Source organism: Pseudophryne corroboree, chromosome 1 (assembly GCF_028390025.1).
Source record: "Pseudophryne corroboree isolate aPseCor3 chromosome 1, aPseCor3.hap2, whole genome shotgun sequence".
Classification (NCBI taxonomy): Eukaryota; Metazoa; Chordata; class Amphibia; order Anura; family Myobatrachidae; genus Pseudophryne; species Pseudophryne corroboree.
The window spans coordinates 535,657,133-535,676,950 of record NC_086444.1 but is presented as its reverse complement, the minus strand read 5'-3'; the positions used below and the strand labels follow the sequence as shown (position 1 = coordinate 535,676,950).

General features: G+C 41.5%; 1 protein-coding gene across 13 annotated transcripts in view; it reads left to right on the top strand.

Annotated features, from left to right (window-relative positions):
- The window catches only part of MPDZ (multiple PDZ domain crumbs cell polarity complex component), a 333,366-nt gene that overhangs the window by 294,805 nt on the left and 18,743 nt on the right, over positions 1-19,818 (top strand). For all 13 annotated transcript variants that reach the window (XM_063914044.1, XM_063914045.1, XM_063914055.1 and 10 more), the window contains 3 exons: positions 14,308-14,394; positions 16,719-16,815; positions 19,737-19,777. In XM_063914044.1, coding sequence (XP_063770114.1) covers positions 14,308-14,394; positions 16,719-16,815; positions 19,737-19,777 — 225 coding nt within the window. The remainder of the gene's footprint in view (positions 1-14,307; positions 14,395-16,718; positions 16,816-19,736; positions 19,778-19,818) is intronic.

Sequence of the window (19,818 nt, the reverse complement as noted above, 5' to 3'; positions counted from 1 at the left end):
GTAGGTAAAATAACCTCAAAATGTTAAACATAAAAAAAGAAACAAAATGTAATGTTGTGAGTTAAATATATTAAAAATAACCACTGTATAGTGATAAATATATTAAACATTTTATTACGAAAGCAATTTATCCAACAGACAATCATCAAATTGGATTTTTATACTTGCATTAAATAATTTTTTCTGAATCCATTACTGGATCACTATCCCCTGGGTATAGTCTCTCCTTTAGGATTTTGGTGCTTTAAAATATTCAATATATTTTGTACTTCTACAGTGCATCCGGAAAGTATTCACAGCGCTTCACTTTTTCCACATTTTTTTATGTTACAGCTTTATTCCAAAATAGAATAAATTCATTTTTTTCTCTCAAAATGCTACACACAATACCCCATAATGACAACGCGAAAAAAGTGTTTTTTTTTAAAGGTTTTTGCTAATTTATTAAAATTGAAAACTAAGAAGACCCTCTAGTGCAGGTCTCTGGGAAAAAGTTAGCAACTTTAGACCTGGAATCACTCCCTTTCTCTGATAAAAGACATAAAAAACAGATCTAGATTATACCATCTGTTAAAGGGAACACACCAAAAGCAAACACAGAGACCCAGTAAAAGTGTAGAAAAAAAAAAGAATACTGTAATCCCACCGGAGCTATAGAATACCCCTTTGCAGCTTGGGACATCCAGAAAAGGAAGAGGGCATGAGCCTAGAGTGTGTTAAAGTAACTTTTTCAATTGCGTTTCATTCCAAGCACTGAAACATGACATGGAAGTAATGGTATGCTGTCATGAGGTCTGCAACTCTCCTCCAGGCTAAAGAATCCATTCTATCTTTGGTTCATTACGCCTCCTCCTAAAGGGGGGTACACATGGAGAGATCTGACTAGATTGCTTAGAACTTAAGCACTGATCTCTCCATGTGTACCCCCCACAGCAATAGACCGCGCATCTCTATCGCCGGTGCTAGATTGGCCTGCATACAGGTTCAATCTAGCATATTGCTCATTTCACCCGCTGGGTGAAATGAGCTCCCCCCGTCCGTCCATGCTTCCCCCCCCCCCCTTCCTCAGCACACATTGCGCTGTGCTGAGCGTGGGGAGAGATGTATGCTGAGCTGTGTGTGTTAAGATCGTTCAGCACACATCTCTACCGTCAGTACTGGCCTTAACCACTTGCCTGGCATGGTCGCATCAGATGTGACCATGCCTGCAAGTGCTCTATCTGACCTGGTCGCACAGGGTGCGACCAGTCAGAGAGTGTTAGCAGCGGCAGGGAAGATAAACTACCCTCCGCAGCTGCTGTCAGCACAGATATATAGCACAGATAATTATATAGATAATATAGCACAGATGTCTGTTTGTGCTGTGATGGAATCTTGAGAAAGGGGGTTGTACCCCGAAACGTTGATCTCAATACAGTTTGTTGCATCTGCATTTTCAAGTCTCTGAGTGCCGTCTTTCATTGGGGACATTGTATTATTATTCGGATGGAGCACCTGAGCCATTTTGCCTTTAGTATCTGAGTGCCGGCTGCTTGTGGAGGATATATATATATATATATATATATACAAACAAAAAACCCAGCACTCACCAAAGTAAGCTCACTTATCCTCAACAATTCAATAAATAAATGATGGGGGTTTAGTTAGTGGATTGGCCAATGCACGGAAGCCTGCATACCGATCTCCAAGGTACCCCACCCTCATGCAGGTCCTACACTATCACAGAGTCTTAAAACCTTTTAAGACTCTGTGATAGTGTAGGACCTGCTAGTTTATCTTTTTTGTTTGTATTTATTAGAGCGATGTGGTCATGGGCTACATGCACCCCGCCCTGTGAGTGGTAAGTACGGCTGTGTACCCCGCTTTTGTGGTGAGAGTGCTGTGTTACATGCACCCCACCCTGTGAGTGGTAAGTGCACAGCTGTACCCCGCTTCTGGGGTGGCGAGTGCTGTGGTTTTCTCTCTGTGTGTGTGTGTATATGTATATGTATATATATATATATATATATATATATATATAAAATGTGTTTTGTCCTTGTGCAGTTTAGCTGGACTTCTTCAAGAATGAAGAGGCCCAGCTAAACTGCACAAGTACGAAACGCGTTGAGTGAGATGGACTAACCTTTCTACCTACCTGATTACTGTGAAAGACTCTCCAGATAAACTTTTCTTAATTTTTTTTATAAATGTACGGGCATTTATTGCATGTTTTAATAAATTGTGTGTTTTTATGGTAATGCACCATTGTGGTCCTCTTTTATCCTGTATATTTGGATATTGGGTTGGGGATTGAGACGTAGTGAGTACACATTGCAGGACGGTCCCAGCTGGATGTATCAAAGGGAGGGTTCCACCCCATAATCAGAACACAGGCGTTTGTAAAGTTGCATTGTCCACCACGAATGCTACTTCTTTTTCTCTGGCTGGGTCCACAGGATATCCACAGGATAACATAGGGATATGCCGGAACGACAGCGGAAATGGCACCAAACGGTCACAAGCTTTCTGGCCTCCCAGGATGCATCGGGGCTTCACCATATAATCCCGCCCACTGACTCAGTCAAATCGTTTTTTTGTTTGGTGCGGCAGGAGCCGGACCATGGTCACAGGGCTGCTGTTAATAAAGCAGCCTGAAGCTTTTTTTATGTTATTTTTGTAGTATTACTATGTTTTTTGACCGACTTTTCTTAACAGCGTCTTAAACGCATACTAGAATGAGTCGCTCCAACAACTCCCCACCGGGTCGCAACAACGCTTACCTTCGCGGTACAGTGCTGTCTCGACGGGCGTCTGTGTCGGATGTTCTAGCAGGTCCAGCAGACGTAACCAGGCTGTGGCCGGAGCATGAGGGGAAGGTAAGTCTATGGATTTCCTCTTACTAGGGGGGTCCGGACACAGCTGCACTGTATTGGTGGAGACTACAAACAGTGTGTTGATGCGCCGAACACTCTCAGGTGCGACAGCGCTACGCTCTAGGGATCATAGGCGCCAGGACTAGGGTGAGGCCGCGATCCTTTAAGTTAATTAGACGCTCTCCTGGCCGCCCCTCCCCCAAGTTCATGACCAGTTTCCGCGCGTCTCCCGTCCATGAACTGAATGACCTCACTTCCGTCTCAGACGCTATCACGAGGATACTCGGTCGCAGCTTAGACGCTGCGGTTGTGTACACTAGAGATTGCCGGACCGAGTCGCAGGCTGTAGAGTCTGCATACACGTGGCGTTTCACTGAGCGTACGTGTCCGCTAGTGAGCGTCCGTGTCTTGCATCAGTTATCAGAACGGCAGTGTACACCAGTAGTGTCTGAATCCACTCAGCGTCTTGCGAGCATATTTGTTGGATATGGAAGTGTGGTGAGTCTCCCTGTATCCCGCTCTATAGAGGAAGGGTATACAGTACTAAAAATTCTCTCTACTTGATAGTGTGGATTGTTAATTTTAGTACATATTGCATAGGAGACCTGTATATTACTGTTGTTTCTGCATGTTATGTTTGAAAAAAAACTGTTAAAAACAGAAATACAATTTTCCTACTTGTAAGTTGTTATGGTGGTTGTATTCTCATATGACAATGTTTAATGCTTTAACATGTGACTGACTGCTAGTATGTGTGCTGACTTTTTTATGTCGTCAGTCCTGTTCTGAACCTCAATTCAGGTGCACGGTTGTGGTCAGATTGATCTCACTTCTATATATCTATATATAGGTGATTTTCAGTCACAAATTGTGTAGTAATTAACAGAATATTACCAATGTCTGTGAGCGGCAAAGTGACGAGGAGAATTTATCAGGCACTCCTACATCCCTAACATGTTTATCTTGTAAAACAGGGTTAATTGGTATAGGCCAGTTGGTCACTTATGAGGGGTTGTGTGCAAACTGTTTTGCTTTTCAGCAGAGTAAGAAACAGGAATTGGTTCAACAACCAGCAAAGCCACCATGGAGTATGTTCGCAAAGACTTTGTCTTCAATAGCGGACAGGTTAACTCCGACAGCACCACCCCAGGGGATAGGTTACACTATTAACCCATACATGCAGCTGCCTTCTTATGGTTTGGTTCCAGTAGCTTCTACAAATAACCAAGAGACAGGTAAGACTAAGACAGATGCGTCTATGTGGCAGACTACACAAGATGATACAACAGATGATGATACAGTATATTCAAATACTCCGTATGATGATAAGTCGCAGAGTTTTAGTTCAGAGGATGTAGCTGAACTTATTGATGCTATGAAGGCTGTTCTCTCTTTGGAGGAGTCAGCCAAAACAGTGTCAAAATCTAAAGCACCTGTGTTTAAACGAACAAAGACAGTTAAGACTGAATTCCCAGCGTCAGAGGATCTGACGGAAATGATGGATGAATCCTGGGCGACGCCCAGTAAAAAGTATAAGATTCCGAAAAAGTGGGATTCTTATTATCCATTTCCAGCTGCGGATTGTTCGAAAAGAGAAGTTCCTCCAAAAGTAGATGCACATGTACTGCGACTTGTGCATAAATCTGCTTTACCACTGTCATCTACCTCACTAAATGATGTCACAGACAGATGGGTAGATACAGTAGCTTCTTGAAAAATATATTTTCTCTCTCAGAAGCAGTGGTAAGACCTGCTATGGCTTCGGCCTGGATAGCAAAGGCAATGGGCGAATGGTTAGAGGAACTAGAGAATGGTCTCTCTCCTCCTAATAGAGAGCAAGAGTATCATTTGAGCCGTTTAAGACAAGCTGCCCAATATTTGGAAGAAGCAGCAATTGATATGGGTACGATTGCTTCTAAAGCATCAGCCTTGACAGTAGCCGCTCGTAGAGCAGTTTGGCTACATACCTGGAAAGCAGATGCTGAATCCAAGAAAGAATTGGAAGCATTGCCTTTGATTGGTAATATATTGTTTGGAAAACAATTATCTGATATTCTAGAATCGGAAGCTGAATCGAAGAAGGTCAGATTTCCGGCTAGTTATTACCCTGAGGCTAAGGGTTTAAAGTTTCGGCCATTTCGATGGCAAAGCGAAAGCTAAAGAGGAGTCTAAGCAACCCCAGTCCAATAGATCAGCCAGGGGTAGGAAGCAATGGGCTAGTAGAAAGCCAGCTTCCAAGCCTGAACAGAAACCATCAGCCTGAATAGACGGTGGAGGACTCCAGGGTTGGGGGCCGACTCCTTCATTTTGCACACATATGGCAACAGTCGAAAGCAGATGCTTGGGTGCAGAAGGTGGTATCTCACGGGTATGGGTTCCCATTCAGGAGGCAACCTCCTCAAAGATTATTTTGCACCAGCCCGTCTCGTATAGAGTTGAAGGCCAATGCCCTGCAAGAAGCAGTCCAAAAATTACTGCAGTCAAAGGGGACAGGGGTTTTACTCCAACCTATTTTTGATTCAGAAGCCAAATGGGTCATTTCGACCAATTCTCAATCTCAAAATGTTAAACAAATACATTTGGATTCCAAGGTTCCACATGGAGACATTACGCTCCATAAGGTTGGCTATGGAACCGGGAGATTACATGGTATCTCTGGATATACAGAATGCTTACCTACATGTGCCTATAGCATGGTCGCATCAGTGTTACCTCAGGTTGCCATCCTCCAGGAACATTTTCAGTTCCAAGCCTTGCCCTTCGGGCTAGCAACAGCACCCATGGTGTTTACCAAAATTATGGTGGTTATGGCAGCTCATCTCCGCAAGCAGGGGATAAGAATATTTCCATACCTCGACGACCTGTTAAACCTAGCACATTCGCAGGAGTTGCTTTTGAGCCATCTTCAACAGACAGTAGTTTGTTTACAGAGACACGGGTGGCTCATAAATTGGGAAAAGTTGTCTCTGAATCCGTCACAGCGGATGGTTAATTTGGGAACCATATTGGATTCAGGTCTACAGAAAGTTTTCTTACCAGAGAAAAAGATAGTCAAGGTGCAGGTCAGGATTCAGGAAGCATTGCACACTCAGACAATGTCAGTCCATGCAGCAATGTGACTGTTGGGTCTGATGGTATCGACCTTTGACATGGTGGAATATGCGCAATTCCACTCCAGGCCATTACAGCACCTTATTCTGACCAAATGGAACGGAAATCATCAGACAATAAAAAAGCAGATGATAAAGGTTCCAGTAAACGTAAAAAGGTCTCTAGCGTGGTGGCCACAGACAGACCATTTAAACAAGGGGAGACCCTTTTGGATAAAAGAATGGCAAGTCCTGACAACAGATGCCAGTCTTCAAGGCTGGTGAGCGGTACTCGAAAGCCTTTGGTTCCAGGGAAAATGGTCCATAAGGGAAAGTCGCCTGCCAATAAATCTGTTGGAAATAAGGGCCATATATATGGCGCTAGTTCAGGCAAAGGACAGTCTGCAAGGAAGACCGGTCCAGATTCGCTCAGACAATGCAACAGCAGTAGCGTACCTCAATCATCAGGGAGGAACTCACAGCAAAAGATTGATGGAGGAAGTAACTCCCATACTAAGATGGGCAGAGCTCCATCTTCCAGCATTGTCAGCAGTATTTGTCCCAGGTGTACTGAACTGGGAAGCGGATTTTCTCAGTCGACACACCATTCAGGAAACCGAATGAGCATTACACCCAGAAGTGTTTCAGACAATAGTGAACAGATTGGGTCTACCGGAGATAGATCTCATGGCGTCTCGTCTAAACAACAAAGTTCCGAGGTACGGATAAGGAACAAAGGATCCCGGAGCGGTCCTTGTAGACCCACTGTCAGTAAAATGGAAATTTCATCTGGCATATCTGTTCCCTCCAATATCTCTGCTACCCAGAGTAGTGAGAAAAATAAAGCAAGCAAAGGGAGCCATAATTCTAATAGCTCCCGCTTGGCCCAGAAGGCATTGGTACACAGATCTACTGAGAATGTCCGTGGAAGCACCGATACTGCTCCCTCAACGTCCAGATCTGCTAATGCAGGGTCCTTGTTGTCACAGCCATCTGGATTTGCCTGTCTTTGATGGCGTGGCTGTTGAAACCTCTATCTTAGAAGCTAGAGGGTTTTCAAAACAAGCAATTCAAACTATGCTTAGAGCAAGAAAGCCTTCTTCAGCTCGTATTTATCATCGAATATGGCAAGCCTATATTCATTGGTGTAGTGAAAAAAGTTTAAATCCAAGATCTTTTAAAGTATCCAGGATCTTGGATTTCCTTCAAGCAGGATTGGATAAAGGTTTGAAAGTAGCTTCCTTGAGAGTTCAAGTATCAGCGTTAACTGTATGGTTTCAGTGAAAGATTGCTGATTTACAGGATGTGCGTACTTTCTTTCAGGGAGTTGTACACATTCAACCTCCATTTGTTCCTCCTGCAGCTCCCTGGGATTTGAACATAGTTCTTAAATTCCTTCAGGGTCGTCCGTTTGAACCACTTAAGAGAGCAGATCTTAAATGGTTAACGGCTAAAGTGCGCTTTCTACTGGCAATGGCCTCAGCTAGAAGAGTATCAGATTTAGGAGCGCTGTCGTGTAAGTCTCCTTTCCTAAGTTTTTTTCCAGATAAAGCAGTTCTCAGAACTAGATCTGGTTATCTTCCGAAGGTGGTTTCAAAGTTTCACCTTAACGAAGAGATTGTAGTCCCAGCTTTTTAGGTATCGGGACTTTCTACGGGAGAAGCGTCGCTGGACGTAGTCCGAGCATTAAGAATCTACATAGATCGTACTAGTGCCATCAGAAAAACAGACTCTCTCTTCATCCGCTACGGATTTCATAGAAGAGGATGGCCTGCTAGTAAACAGGCGCTGGCAAGATGGCTCCGAATGGTAATATCAGAAGCTTATTCTCATGCAGATCTCCCTACTCCGGCTAATGTCTCTGCTCACTCTACACGTAAGGTCATTCCTTCATGGGCAGCACAACAGGGTGCTTCAGCAGAACAGATTTATAAGGCAGCCACATGGTCTTCCATAAACACATTCATCAGACATTATGCCTTGGATACTTTTGCCTCTCATGACGCAGACTTCGGGCAAAAGGTTCTCCTGTGTAATCAGGAGTGTCCCCACCACTAAAACTGGCTTTGGGAAATCCCTATGTTATCCTGTGGATAACCTGTGGATCCAGCCAGAGAAATAGACGTTATGGTAAGAACTTACCGTTGATAACGTGATTTCTCTTATGTCCACAGGTATCCACAGGGGTCCCACCCTGATGCACCTGATTTGAGGATCTTGACAATCACTAAACCTCTTCCCTCTTGTATGGAAGAGTGTGCATGTGTGTTCTTATGCCTAAATAGGTTTCTACCTGATGCTCCTGCCTAATCGCTGTGGAAAGAACTGATTTGACTGAGTCAGTGGGCGGGATTATATGGTGAAGCCCCGATGCATCCTGGGAGGCCAGAAAGCTTGTGACCGTTTGGTGCCATTTCCGCTGTCGCTCCGGCATATCCCTATGTTATCCTGTGGATACCTGTGGACATAAGAGATATCACGTTATCAACGGTAAGTTCTTACCATAACGTCTATATTTCAATGGTGTTATATACGCATGGTTACGGATTTAATAAAAATCAATAACACACACACACACACACACACACACACACACACACACACACACACATATATAAATGAAAGTGACCAGCATTTGTGTTAAAATGGTTATTACATAGAATCAAATAGAAATGAAACTTAGCTCAACAGTACAGTCTTCGGTCATCTGACCTGCAGTAACCCATGGCAGGACCTAATAGACAGGAAAAACAGACACCTAACCGACTTTTCAAACATTTGAATTCCCCCCAGTGTGTACTGTTTTTCATCACTGCATATACCTTCAAAAAACTGTGTTAGTAAGATTGTTTACGGAGCTATGGCAAGTCTCCAAATATAGCACACCCCACAATGAAGTGACATAAAAATACACAGTTTTATTTATACAGTCCTCGATATTTGAGTAAGTAGCAAACGTACAAGAATAAAAACCTATAAAAGATTATCTGTCTATCATAAGAGGGTCCATGGTAGTTAATATCAGACTTGTCTGCTTGTACACAGTTTTTTTTAAGTTATATGCAGTGTTGAAAAACAGTACACACTATAGGGCTCTACACACTTATAGATCTAACTGAACGATATGAACGTTCTCGTTCATTAATGAACAAGAACTCGTTCATATCGTTCAGTGTGTAGGCACCAATGGTGAACAATGCGCAGCCCCGCGCTCGTTCAACGTTTGTGGCGGGCCGCTTATTAATGCATGCCAATATGGACAATCTCGTCCATATTAGCATGTAGGGCTATGGGGCCAGGTGACGGGGGAGTGAAGAAACTTCACTCCTCCCCCCCCCTCCACGCTGCCGGGTTGCCCGCCGGCCATATCGGCCGCCGGTCACCTCAGCTGCCAATCGCCTAATGTGTAGGGCCCATTAGTCTCTCGCATTCTCTTTTGTTTCATGTTGCCATGGGTTACTGCAGGTCAGATGACCGAAGATCATACTATTGAGCTAAGTTTAATTTCTATTTGAGTCTCTGTAATAACCTTTTTAACACAAATGCACCATTAGGCACTGGTCACTTTCATTTATTTGTATTGTTATATGTCTAGGTGAATAGAGTATGAGAAATGAGATGGGGTGCAGTGAGATTTTGGGCTGCAAGCTTAAATGCATTGTACATTAAATTAACTAAAACCCCATCACTTATTTATGTATTGATGTATTAAGGTGAGTGAGCTTATTAAGGTAAGTTCTGGGCTCTCGATATAATAAATATAAATTTTTAAATGCTGTGGCATATTAACATTGAAATCCTGTTTTTGTGTTATGGACATATGAAATCTCAATTCTTATTAGACTGGCAATACGTTTAGGTATAAACTGCATGCACAGTCCATCCCAAATCACTTGGAATTAGAGTACATTGATCTATTTATGGCAATGCCACAGAATATCTTTCATTTAGGAGTATTGCTGTAATCTTTATAAAAGGATGGGTTCACAAATATGGTTTGTTTATTTTTTGTCCCAATGGCAGAGAAGAAATTGACTTTCAATTTGGGAATGTTTCTGTAAAACTGGATGCATTTGTAGCTGGCATATACTGTAATAGGAAAAAGCTTTTTATGTGAACAGAGAGGTTTGTAATCCCTGTAAACAGTAATCAACATGAAAGCTGACGATCAGTTACTGGTCCGTTTGCAATTAATTCTTTTGGCACCTTTTGTCTTTACCCCCAAAGTGCACCGTCAACTGCAATTTCTCTCCATTAGGCCCTATTGTTAAATCATGAAACTAAGGGAGGAGGCTTATTAAAACAAAAATGACTTCAATAGAATGGCTGTAATCATATACTCAATGACTCAGGAGATCCATAACTGGGTAATAATAGCAAGTTACATCTGATGACTCCAGATGGCAGAATATAAAATAAAGAGCAGCAATAACTATAATCTTGAAAGGCCTTGTTTAATAATCCTATTGATTCCCCATGTGGTTATTTTAGGAGACTGCTGTCCCAAAACAAGGACCCCTGTTCTGTGAACATTAACTGTGCAGCACATTAGACTGTTGTATAAGTGTAAGAATACATCGATTCTGTGTCCAGTATTTTATATTTTATCTATTTCCCATGTATGTAGTTAGCTGTCCAAAATGATTCAATTAGGGAATATATCTTTGGAGAGCACATACTAAACGATGGAAGCATTCTTATTGCAGCTGGTACACAGGCATATGCACCATTTTTTTATTGAAGTCTTGTCTTTTTGCTTTTGGGAGACCTTTACTGATTGGGTTGAACTGCCCTTACCATTATATTCAGACAGAAGTACAATATGATTCTATGTACATAATACTGTAGTTGTGCTTATTGTGTATTTACATTTGTAGCCATAAATCTGGGAAAGGGCAGTGCTTTTTTGCTTTTTTTTACTTTCTGCATTGCTTCTGCTATGGGTCACAGTAGCTGGCAGTAATGGCACAGGAAGTTTGGTGCAGAAATTTACCTTCAGGCCAGGATGCGAAAAAAAAGTAAGTACAGTAAGTTTTGCCAGTATTTGAGATACAATTTCCCTTTGCAGTTTTAGGTAGATAGGTAAATGTTCAATACAATACTGTTTATCTTTTGGTTTTTATTAAAGCTTTACGTTTCTTTGAAAATGTTAAGTAAAATCCTGTTATTTTGTACATTTATTTAAAGTTGCCTCACCCTTAACTTTCATAATGTCCACAGTCATGATGCCAACATTGTAAAAATTTTGACGTTAATGTCGACGCTGACCATGCCAGCATGTGCAGAATGTTGACACATTTGCGTTGTACACTGATTGGAAGTGGAGGGTTAGGGTATTAGGGGAAGTGTAATACCCTTTTTCCATCTAATTACGCGGGTCGCAGCCGGGAGTCTGACACGGGTACTACCCGCGTCAGCCCCCTTTCCATCTACCGTTTCCAACCCGGCATATTGCCGGGTTGGTGACGTTGCCGGTGACGCAGTGGGGGCGGCGCTGGGAGATCACATCATCTCCCAGCGCCGCCCTCCCATACAGTGTGAACGGGAGCCATGTCGCTTCTATTGACACTGCACAGCTTACCGGGTTGAACCCGTGTTCAACCCTGCAAGCTACCCGAGTTGGAATACCTGGTCAATCGACCCGGATTATTCCAACTCAGCCCTTTTATACCAGCCAGCAACACGGGTTATGCGCGTTCATGTGCAATAACCCGTGTTGTATGCTGGCTGGTGGAAAAGGGGTATTAGGCTGCAGGAGAGGAGGTTAGGATAAGGCACTAGGGGAAGGGTTAGGCATACTCACTGCTGGAAGTCCTCATCCGCTTTTTAATCATGACGATATTTTATCAGCTTTGACATGGATGGGCGGTATTCAAATGATATATCACGCCCAATCTCCTTTCTAAAGTGATCCCCTTTATTGCACATATCGCGCCCATAGTAATCAGGTTTAGCTGCGTATAGGGTTGGGCACAGTCGCTACTACAGGGGTAGCGAGCTGAAATGATTATACCACACCCGTCAGCAGAAAAAGAACGGGTGTGGAAGGGGGTGAAATGAATTTAATACCGCCCTATGAATGTCAGTATGGTCCATGTCTACATTATGACAATGTTGACAAACTCATATTGACATTCTGAGTGTCAACATGAACTGACAAGGATTTTCAATTTAGTTTTAATGTTCGTTCTTACTTAAAATTGTAGTTTGTCTCATTTTAGTCTTTTGCTTTGTTTTAGTCAGTGGATCTCGTTTTCATAGTCTAATTTTAGTCCGTGTTTTAGTCATAACTTTTGCAAACCATTTAATTATACTGTAATGGATTTTGCTGAAGAACATTTCTCTAAAATTTCCTTGAGAAGTTTGCATACCTTTAACTATGTGTTTAATAACCTAGGCTCAGTAGGCTGAGAATGTGTTACACATTAAGTCTGACTTACCAGTAGTACTCTCATATATCATATTCAAATTAATGCCTTAAGAATATTAGAACAAACAAGTACAATACACAACCATATTTCCTTCATAGCAGGTCATTTTTATTTTCTGCAAATATCTAGAACATATAATTGTTCTTAAAGTTAAACCCTACTTTCAGTGTTAATTTTGACAAGCATTTTAAATTTAGTTTTAGTCTTACTCGCTTTATTTTTTGTGTTTTTTTGGCTTAGTGTTAGTTTTAGTTAAGATTTCGTCAGTGGATCTCAGTTATCATTTTAGTCTAATTTTAGTCCTGAAATAAAATATTTTTAGTCACAATTTTAATTAACAAACTTAACACTCTACTAACTACACTAATAATACCTTGACTAGAATATTCATGCAATAACACCAGCACCTCCTTTTTCTTGCAATAACACCAGCACCACATGGTATTTCCACACAATATTGGGTCAATTCAGTTAGGCTGAAATTACTTGCAGCCAATAGTTAGTGAAGCTATATGCCACACTTACATACTGTACCTCCAGACTAACAGATTTTTGTTCGCTGCATATAACATTTTTCCATGGGTCCGAGGCAAGATTGGGCTGTGAGCTGTGCCATTAGCGACATTTTCACACCATTACCATTGCAACTCGCCTCCTCTTGTATAACTGAATTGGCCCCTAGCTGCTGCTACATACATTTCCACCACATGCTTCAAACCAAAGCAATTTAGTCACATACTGCCACATTCACACCATCACCACATGTTACTGCTATTGCACTCCACTATACTCACATGCTTCAGTCACATATAGCACCACTTAGAACCACAATTTCTCAAAATAATGCTTAGACAGATTGTCCCTTTTATGTTGCATTCTGAGTGAAATAACATTAGAGAAGTTTATTACCTGTAGCTGTAAAGAAATCTCTCAGATCTTTCTTCTAATAGTAGTCCCTTGGTGCAGACGGGGTCCTGCATGTAAGTGGGTGGAGTCAACTGCAGAGGTATGGGTGGCCATAGCGCTAAATAAAATTGATAGAAATTGTGTCTTAAATGTTCAAACTGCACTACCAAACATCCCCATCTGTATAAACGGGTACCTGCGTTAGTCCATTAACATAAATGATAAAACGTGAACTGAACGCCATTTTTCTGCACAATCAGCTTCCTTACTTTGAGAGGGATATATAGCGGTGGTAATTATGGTTTTTCAGCAATGCTTGAGATTTTTTTGGAATGCAAGATTGCTAGAGATCAGGCGTTGCATGGAAATGACATATATAGATATACAGTAATCTAGCTGTGCTGTATTATGCTGTAATCCACACTCTTGGCTATTTTCTTATGTGAGTAAGAGACAAGTGAGATCTTGCAGTAGTGATGAGATGAGGGCAATAGCATTTGTGCATCAGGCACAGTGCATGTCATAAAACCTGAGCACACATCTTATGGCTGGACCTGGTCACTATTATTGCTGGCTGCAAGCAAACACATGTTAGAGAGAGTACTACAACAGCACACTAAGATCAAGAGAGACCGTCAATTTACTTTTATTTAAAACATATATTAGCTTGATTTATTGGAACCAAAGCAAACTGCTTAAAGTGCACCTGAAGAGTTATTACACAATTTATATAGTTGTATGTGCAAGTAAGGGCACACCTTAGCCAAATTGCATGTTTCACTGAATCTCTCAGTAGGGTTCAGCTGCTAAAGGTCATCCAGAGGTTAGTGGTTGTGATCAGAATTGTTATGGGATCAGCAGCAAGCTTCTGATAAAAATATGTATGAAGTGAGTGTGATCCTCAAATTTATCATTTCCACCAAGTAAACTGCAGTCTAATGCAATTTGTTATAACACATTTATGCATTTAATATTGGGATTTTTTTTATGAAAAGTTTTTTTGTATATCATGATTTGTTTCTATATTAGTGTTCTTTAGGCACAGTAAATCTGGAAGTTGGAAGAATCAAAGCTGGACCTTTCCACTCAGAAAGAAGGACGTCACAAGGCAGTCAAGTGAGTTTGAAGATGAACTGACTTTTTGTTAGGGTTGGCCATCAGGGCGCTCACCATCGGTGGTGAAATTGGAAGTGACCATCATTCGTAGTAAACTATGCAATGGAGAGCCATTGATGGTTTCACCCAACGATGGTCATCCCTTCTCTTTCATTCACTGGGCCATGGGTCAATCAGTACCTGGGGTGGAGCTTTATGGCTGTGTTGGGGCAGAGCTGAGCTCTTTGTCCAGACACCAACTTTGGGAGTTAAGGATCATTGGGGGGCTTTGTGCCATCGATGATTCTACAAATTTTAGGTTATTATGCGAGTTGGGGAAGAGAGGCACAACTCTTAAATAAGCACAAATAGAAGTATGTGTGTACTGTGTTTACAGATGTGTCCTTATACTGTACATCATTACTGCAGTCACGCCAAACAGCCCCTCTAGGTGCACCAAGTCCCATGAAACTCTGCTAGCGTTGGGTGTCGTTTTTGCCAAAAATGTGTATTAGGTTATACGCATGTGACTAAAAGGCATCAGGAGACTGTGCTGATTAATGTGATATGTGACACTTGTATATCTGTGTGCAACTGGGTCTCTGAATCTGTATGCAAAGTGCTACTGCACATTGTAGCAACTGCAGCTTTTTTACAATACAAGTTCCGTTTCGCTCCATATACAGACTCAGTCACACACAATATACAAGTGTCTCCGAGTGCTTCCTAGTTGCATTGTGTTGCGAGATGCATTTTTTCGCAAAATAAGACACCCAACACGGGATACGGTCATTAAGTCGACCACACTTAGGTCGACAGTCATTAGGATGACCACTATTGGTTGACATGGTCACTAGGTCGACATTGAAAAAGTTCGACATGCATTTTTCACAATTTCTTTAGTTTTTTTGAACTTTTTCATACTTTACGATCCACGTGGACTACGATTGGACATAGTAACCTATGCCGAGTGCTGTGGTAGTGGAGCAAGGCACCTTGCCGAAGCTTGCTTGCCATGTGAGGGGACACGGTGCACTAATTGGGGTTCCCCTTCACTTTACGAAGAAAACGACACCAAAACAAGTAAAAAAACTTGTTGACCTTTTTCCATGTCTGCCTTGTTCAGGTCGACCTAATGACCATGTTGACCTAATGCATGTCGACCAATAGTGGTCAACGTAAGTGTGGTCGACCTAATGACCCATACCCCCCAACACTAGCAGAGTTGCACGGGACCTGGCGGATCACTCGCATTGAGTATCGCATGCTGTGTGGCATATTGAGGCTAGAAGTGTGTGGACCACTGTGTATTGGTTTTGGTTCTAATTAATCATCGTATTTAGTTTTGTCAAAACCACCCTCAAATGTTTTGATTCGGATTCAGTTTTTGGTTTGGTTTTGGAATCCTTTAAAATCAATGAAAAATCGATAAACATTCCAAAAAAATGGACACAAAACGATAAAAAAAAGCTAAAATTGTGTAACTTAGACCTGTTTACATGCATTCCAAAACCAAAGTGCACATCTCTAATGAATACACAGCTGTATGCATGGGTTTATTTATATAACAACAGAAAATATATGCAGCACCATATAGCATAAATGATAAACTGAGAAGACAAGCAACTTTAACAGTCATGTACAATAATATAGTATTCTTATGTATAAACCAAAGCTCATAATTATTCAATAAATAGTTATTTACAATACATAATTCTGTGTATAAAATCATTGTTTTGAAATGTAACATTTTTACTGTTTATTTGATAATGATATGCCTTAGAAATTCTTTAATTTGCCTAAAAACTGTTTCTTGAATCAGTTCATTGGCTTATTATTAAAGCTTGAAAATGTAATGGAAATTATCAGCTTTAGACAGAGTTAAAAACTCAAGATAAATTGAAGCAAGGTAAACTACTTCCACAATGTCCAAGCTGCTTTGCACAACACCAAACCAGCTTTAATACTGTATTTTCCAGCTATTACACATTTGTTATCTAATGTAAACAGAAATCACAAATGGCTACATTCAAAATCTAATATTCACTTTTGAAATGATAAAAAGTTAAACTTAGATATAATTTACATACTATTGAAAATATTAAAAACATATTAAGTATTAGTGAAGTCTCAGGCATACTACAGCATACTACAGTAAGTTACATAACTGCAGGGTGAATATCTACAAGGATTTTGTTTGTTTTTTTGTATTACAGTCCAAATGCATTTTTCCTAATCAAGTGTTATCTTAAATGAGGACATTTTGAATGGTGTGTCAACAAATATTTCTATTTTGTGTATATCAAAACCATTGTTTTCTAATTGAAGTGCTTCTTTACTTTCAGGTCAGTGATGGTAGCAGTAGTCTTACATCGTTCAGTTTCCCATTGCCTGGATCTGTAGCAGCTGAACCACTTGAGAGCACTGCCAGGAAGAATGAAAGTTAGTTGTATAGTTGTTAGTTGTACTTTACTAAGACTTGGTTTATCCATTGTATGTCATATTCTTCATTGAGTTTAGGTTTATAATAGCAGGGTAAATCCAAATTTGATGACTTCTACACTGCCATTGTGGCCCATATCACATAGGGACTTAACATCATCATGAAAATCTACTAACGACGTCTCACAGTACTTTAGTTAGATTTTTTTTTTTCTTCTTCAGAATATTGGTACTTGCTTTAGTTGTTATAAATGTTATTTTTTATTATTTGTTTACCACAGTGGTTCCCATGCTGGGTGCTTCAGGGTACTTGCAGGGGTGCCACGGGTTGCTGGTCCAGGACCAGTTCAAACTATTTATGTTACAGGCAAAACCAGTGCTTTCCAATCATAAAATGTTCACGAACAAAAGTGAAATCCTGTCCCTCACCGCATAACTGAGCCTAAGGATGTCCTCATACATCTTGCCTCAATATGCCAAGCACGGGACATGCCTGGCGTGAGTCAGCTGACAGGTCCAGTACAACTCCACTAGCGTTAGGCATCTTGCTGAAAATGGGTTTTCCTCGCATCAATATGCAAATTGGACACACACAAGCAGACTCTGCTGATTAAAATGATATGCAGCATGTCTATATTCTGCGTGCAACTGTGGCTGTATCTGCATACAAAATGCTCTAGGAAAACACTGTAGCATAGCATTTCGTAGTTAGATAGAGCCACAGTCGCACTCAGAATATAGGCATACTGCATATCATTTTAATCAGCAAAAGGTGCTTGTGGATCATATTCGCATCATTTTGAAAATAAGACCCATTTTAATGGAAAACGCCTTACAAAAAGATGCTCAGTGCTACCAAGTCACGCTACATCATTTCATGAATAGAAGGGCTGTTTAACGTGCAAGGAGGTTAGATGTAAGTTGACACATCTGTACGATTTATTTAATATTTGTTTCTCGAATTTCTCAATAAGAAACATTTGGCCTAGGGGTGCTATGAAAAATATTCTGATACTCTAGAACAGTGGTTCGCAAACCTTTTTTGCGCTGGGACCCCATCAGACAATAAAAATTATTATAGGACCCCAGGAAGTTACCGCAGAATGGACACCCTACATGTGTAGTCAGAAGACCAGCAGTAATTACCAGCATGTAATGTGGAGGCACAAAACAGAAGTGAAGTGACTGGTAATATGATCACTTCATTTCTTACACAATTGCAGGGAAATGCTCTTTTGGAAGTCCCTGCCCTGCATGTGTTTTTAATATATTCATGTGAATGTTAAGTTTATACCTGCTGTGAAGGCTTTGGGGTTGACCGAAGGAGGCAGCAGGTGACATGGAGAGAGGTGGAGGCAGTGACTGGCAAGGAGATGCAGGGAGAGGCAGTGGGTGACAAGGGGATGGCAGAGGGGGATGGATAGGGTGACGGGGAGGCAAAAGGTGGCAGTAGTAGGCAGTGGGTGACAGGGGGATGGCAGTGGGTGATTAGGGAGAGGCAGTGGATGATGGGTGGCAGCGGGGGATGGCAGAGAGTGACTAGGGAGAGGCAGTAGGTGATGAGAATAACAGTTTGGAACAGAAATTGGCAAAGGATAAAGTGGATTACTAGGAATAGGCAGAGGGTGATGGGCGAGGCATAGGTTGGCAAGAGGAGGCAGTCGGTGACAGGGATGGCAGAGGGTGACAAGGGAGAGGTAGAGGATGACCAGGTAAAGGCAGAGGGTGACAGGGGAGGTAATGGGGGATGGCAGGGGGTGACAAAAGAGGGAGGCACTGGGTGGCAGATGGTTATTAGGGAGAGGCAGTGGGAGTTTAATGAATTACGTTTTCCCTGTTCCTCCTCCACTTACTACACTGGTTCGTCAGAGACTCAGAGTCCTGCTCACTGAGAGCTGGTTCTTTTGAGTCTGACTGTGGTCCGCTGCTTGCGGTCTGTTTCATCTGTAAGTTTCCTACAGCTTAGAAGCCCCAGGATCTGGGAGCACCCTCGCTGCCCGCTTTGTGCCTCCTGTAGATCTCTGCATTTTGATGAGGGAGCCAGGAGTGCACCCTGCTTGTAACAATGGCGGCAGCAGTGGCTGCTAGGTGAGACAGAGAGACAGAGCACTGGCGTGGGGGCGGAGCTGCCTGATGACTCCTCTGATCTCTAAGCCAGTGATCCAAGGAGTCTGAACTAACAGACAATTCAACTGATTATTCCGACTCTTCAGAACACTGGCTTAGAGATCAGAGTTACCAGTCTGATGGTCAGCAACATTGAGTCGCTACCCCATGCTGAGATGGTCGTGACCCACAGTTTGAGAACTGTTTCTCTAGGGCACCATGATTCATAAATGTTTGGGAACCACTGATTTCTCACAAGAAAAAAAGAAAACTTATAATAATTTTGCTTGCTTTGTATTTGATTACATCAATTTTTTTTTGTAACATTGCTGCTCCCATTTTCATTATATTAAGTTGAGCCTGTGTTAACTGAATGGGTGACAAACAATAGATGTAGCCTGACTTGATTATTATTATTTTTTTTTTAATGTGCTTAATATGCACCTGTATGTATGTTAGTTTCCCTTTTAGCATTATGATAACTGGGTTTTTTGTGGGTTTTTGTTTTAGACCAAGTTGGTTATTCTTTAAAAGATTACGTTGACTTTACCAGTGTATTGCAAGCTTTCTCACAAGCAAGAATAGAATACTGTATGTCTGATGCTGTAAAAGTTGCAAAATGGACTGACTACTGTTTTGTTTTTTAGCATAATGAATAAGTGCTGGGCAGCTGCCTGTATTGTGCCAGTCTATAGCATTCAAACTTCGAGGTCACCTTGTCTCTCCCAACTTTTTAGCAAATAGGCTGGCATCGTTTCACCAGCAAATGATCCATTGTTCACATAAATTTAGTGTTCTAATTCTTCTTTCTACAGCTCCTGAAATTCAAGGATTAAGGACAGTTGAAATCAAAAAGGTAATAATTATGTTTAAGGTGTAAAATCTGGATATACAATA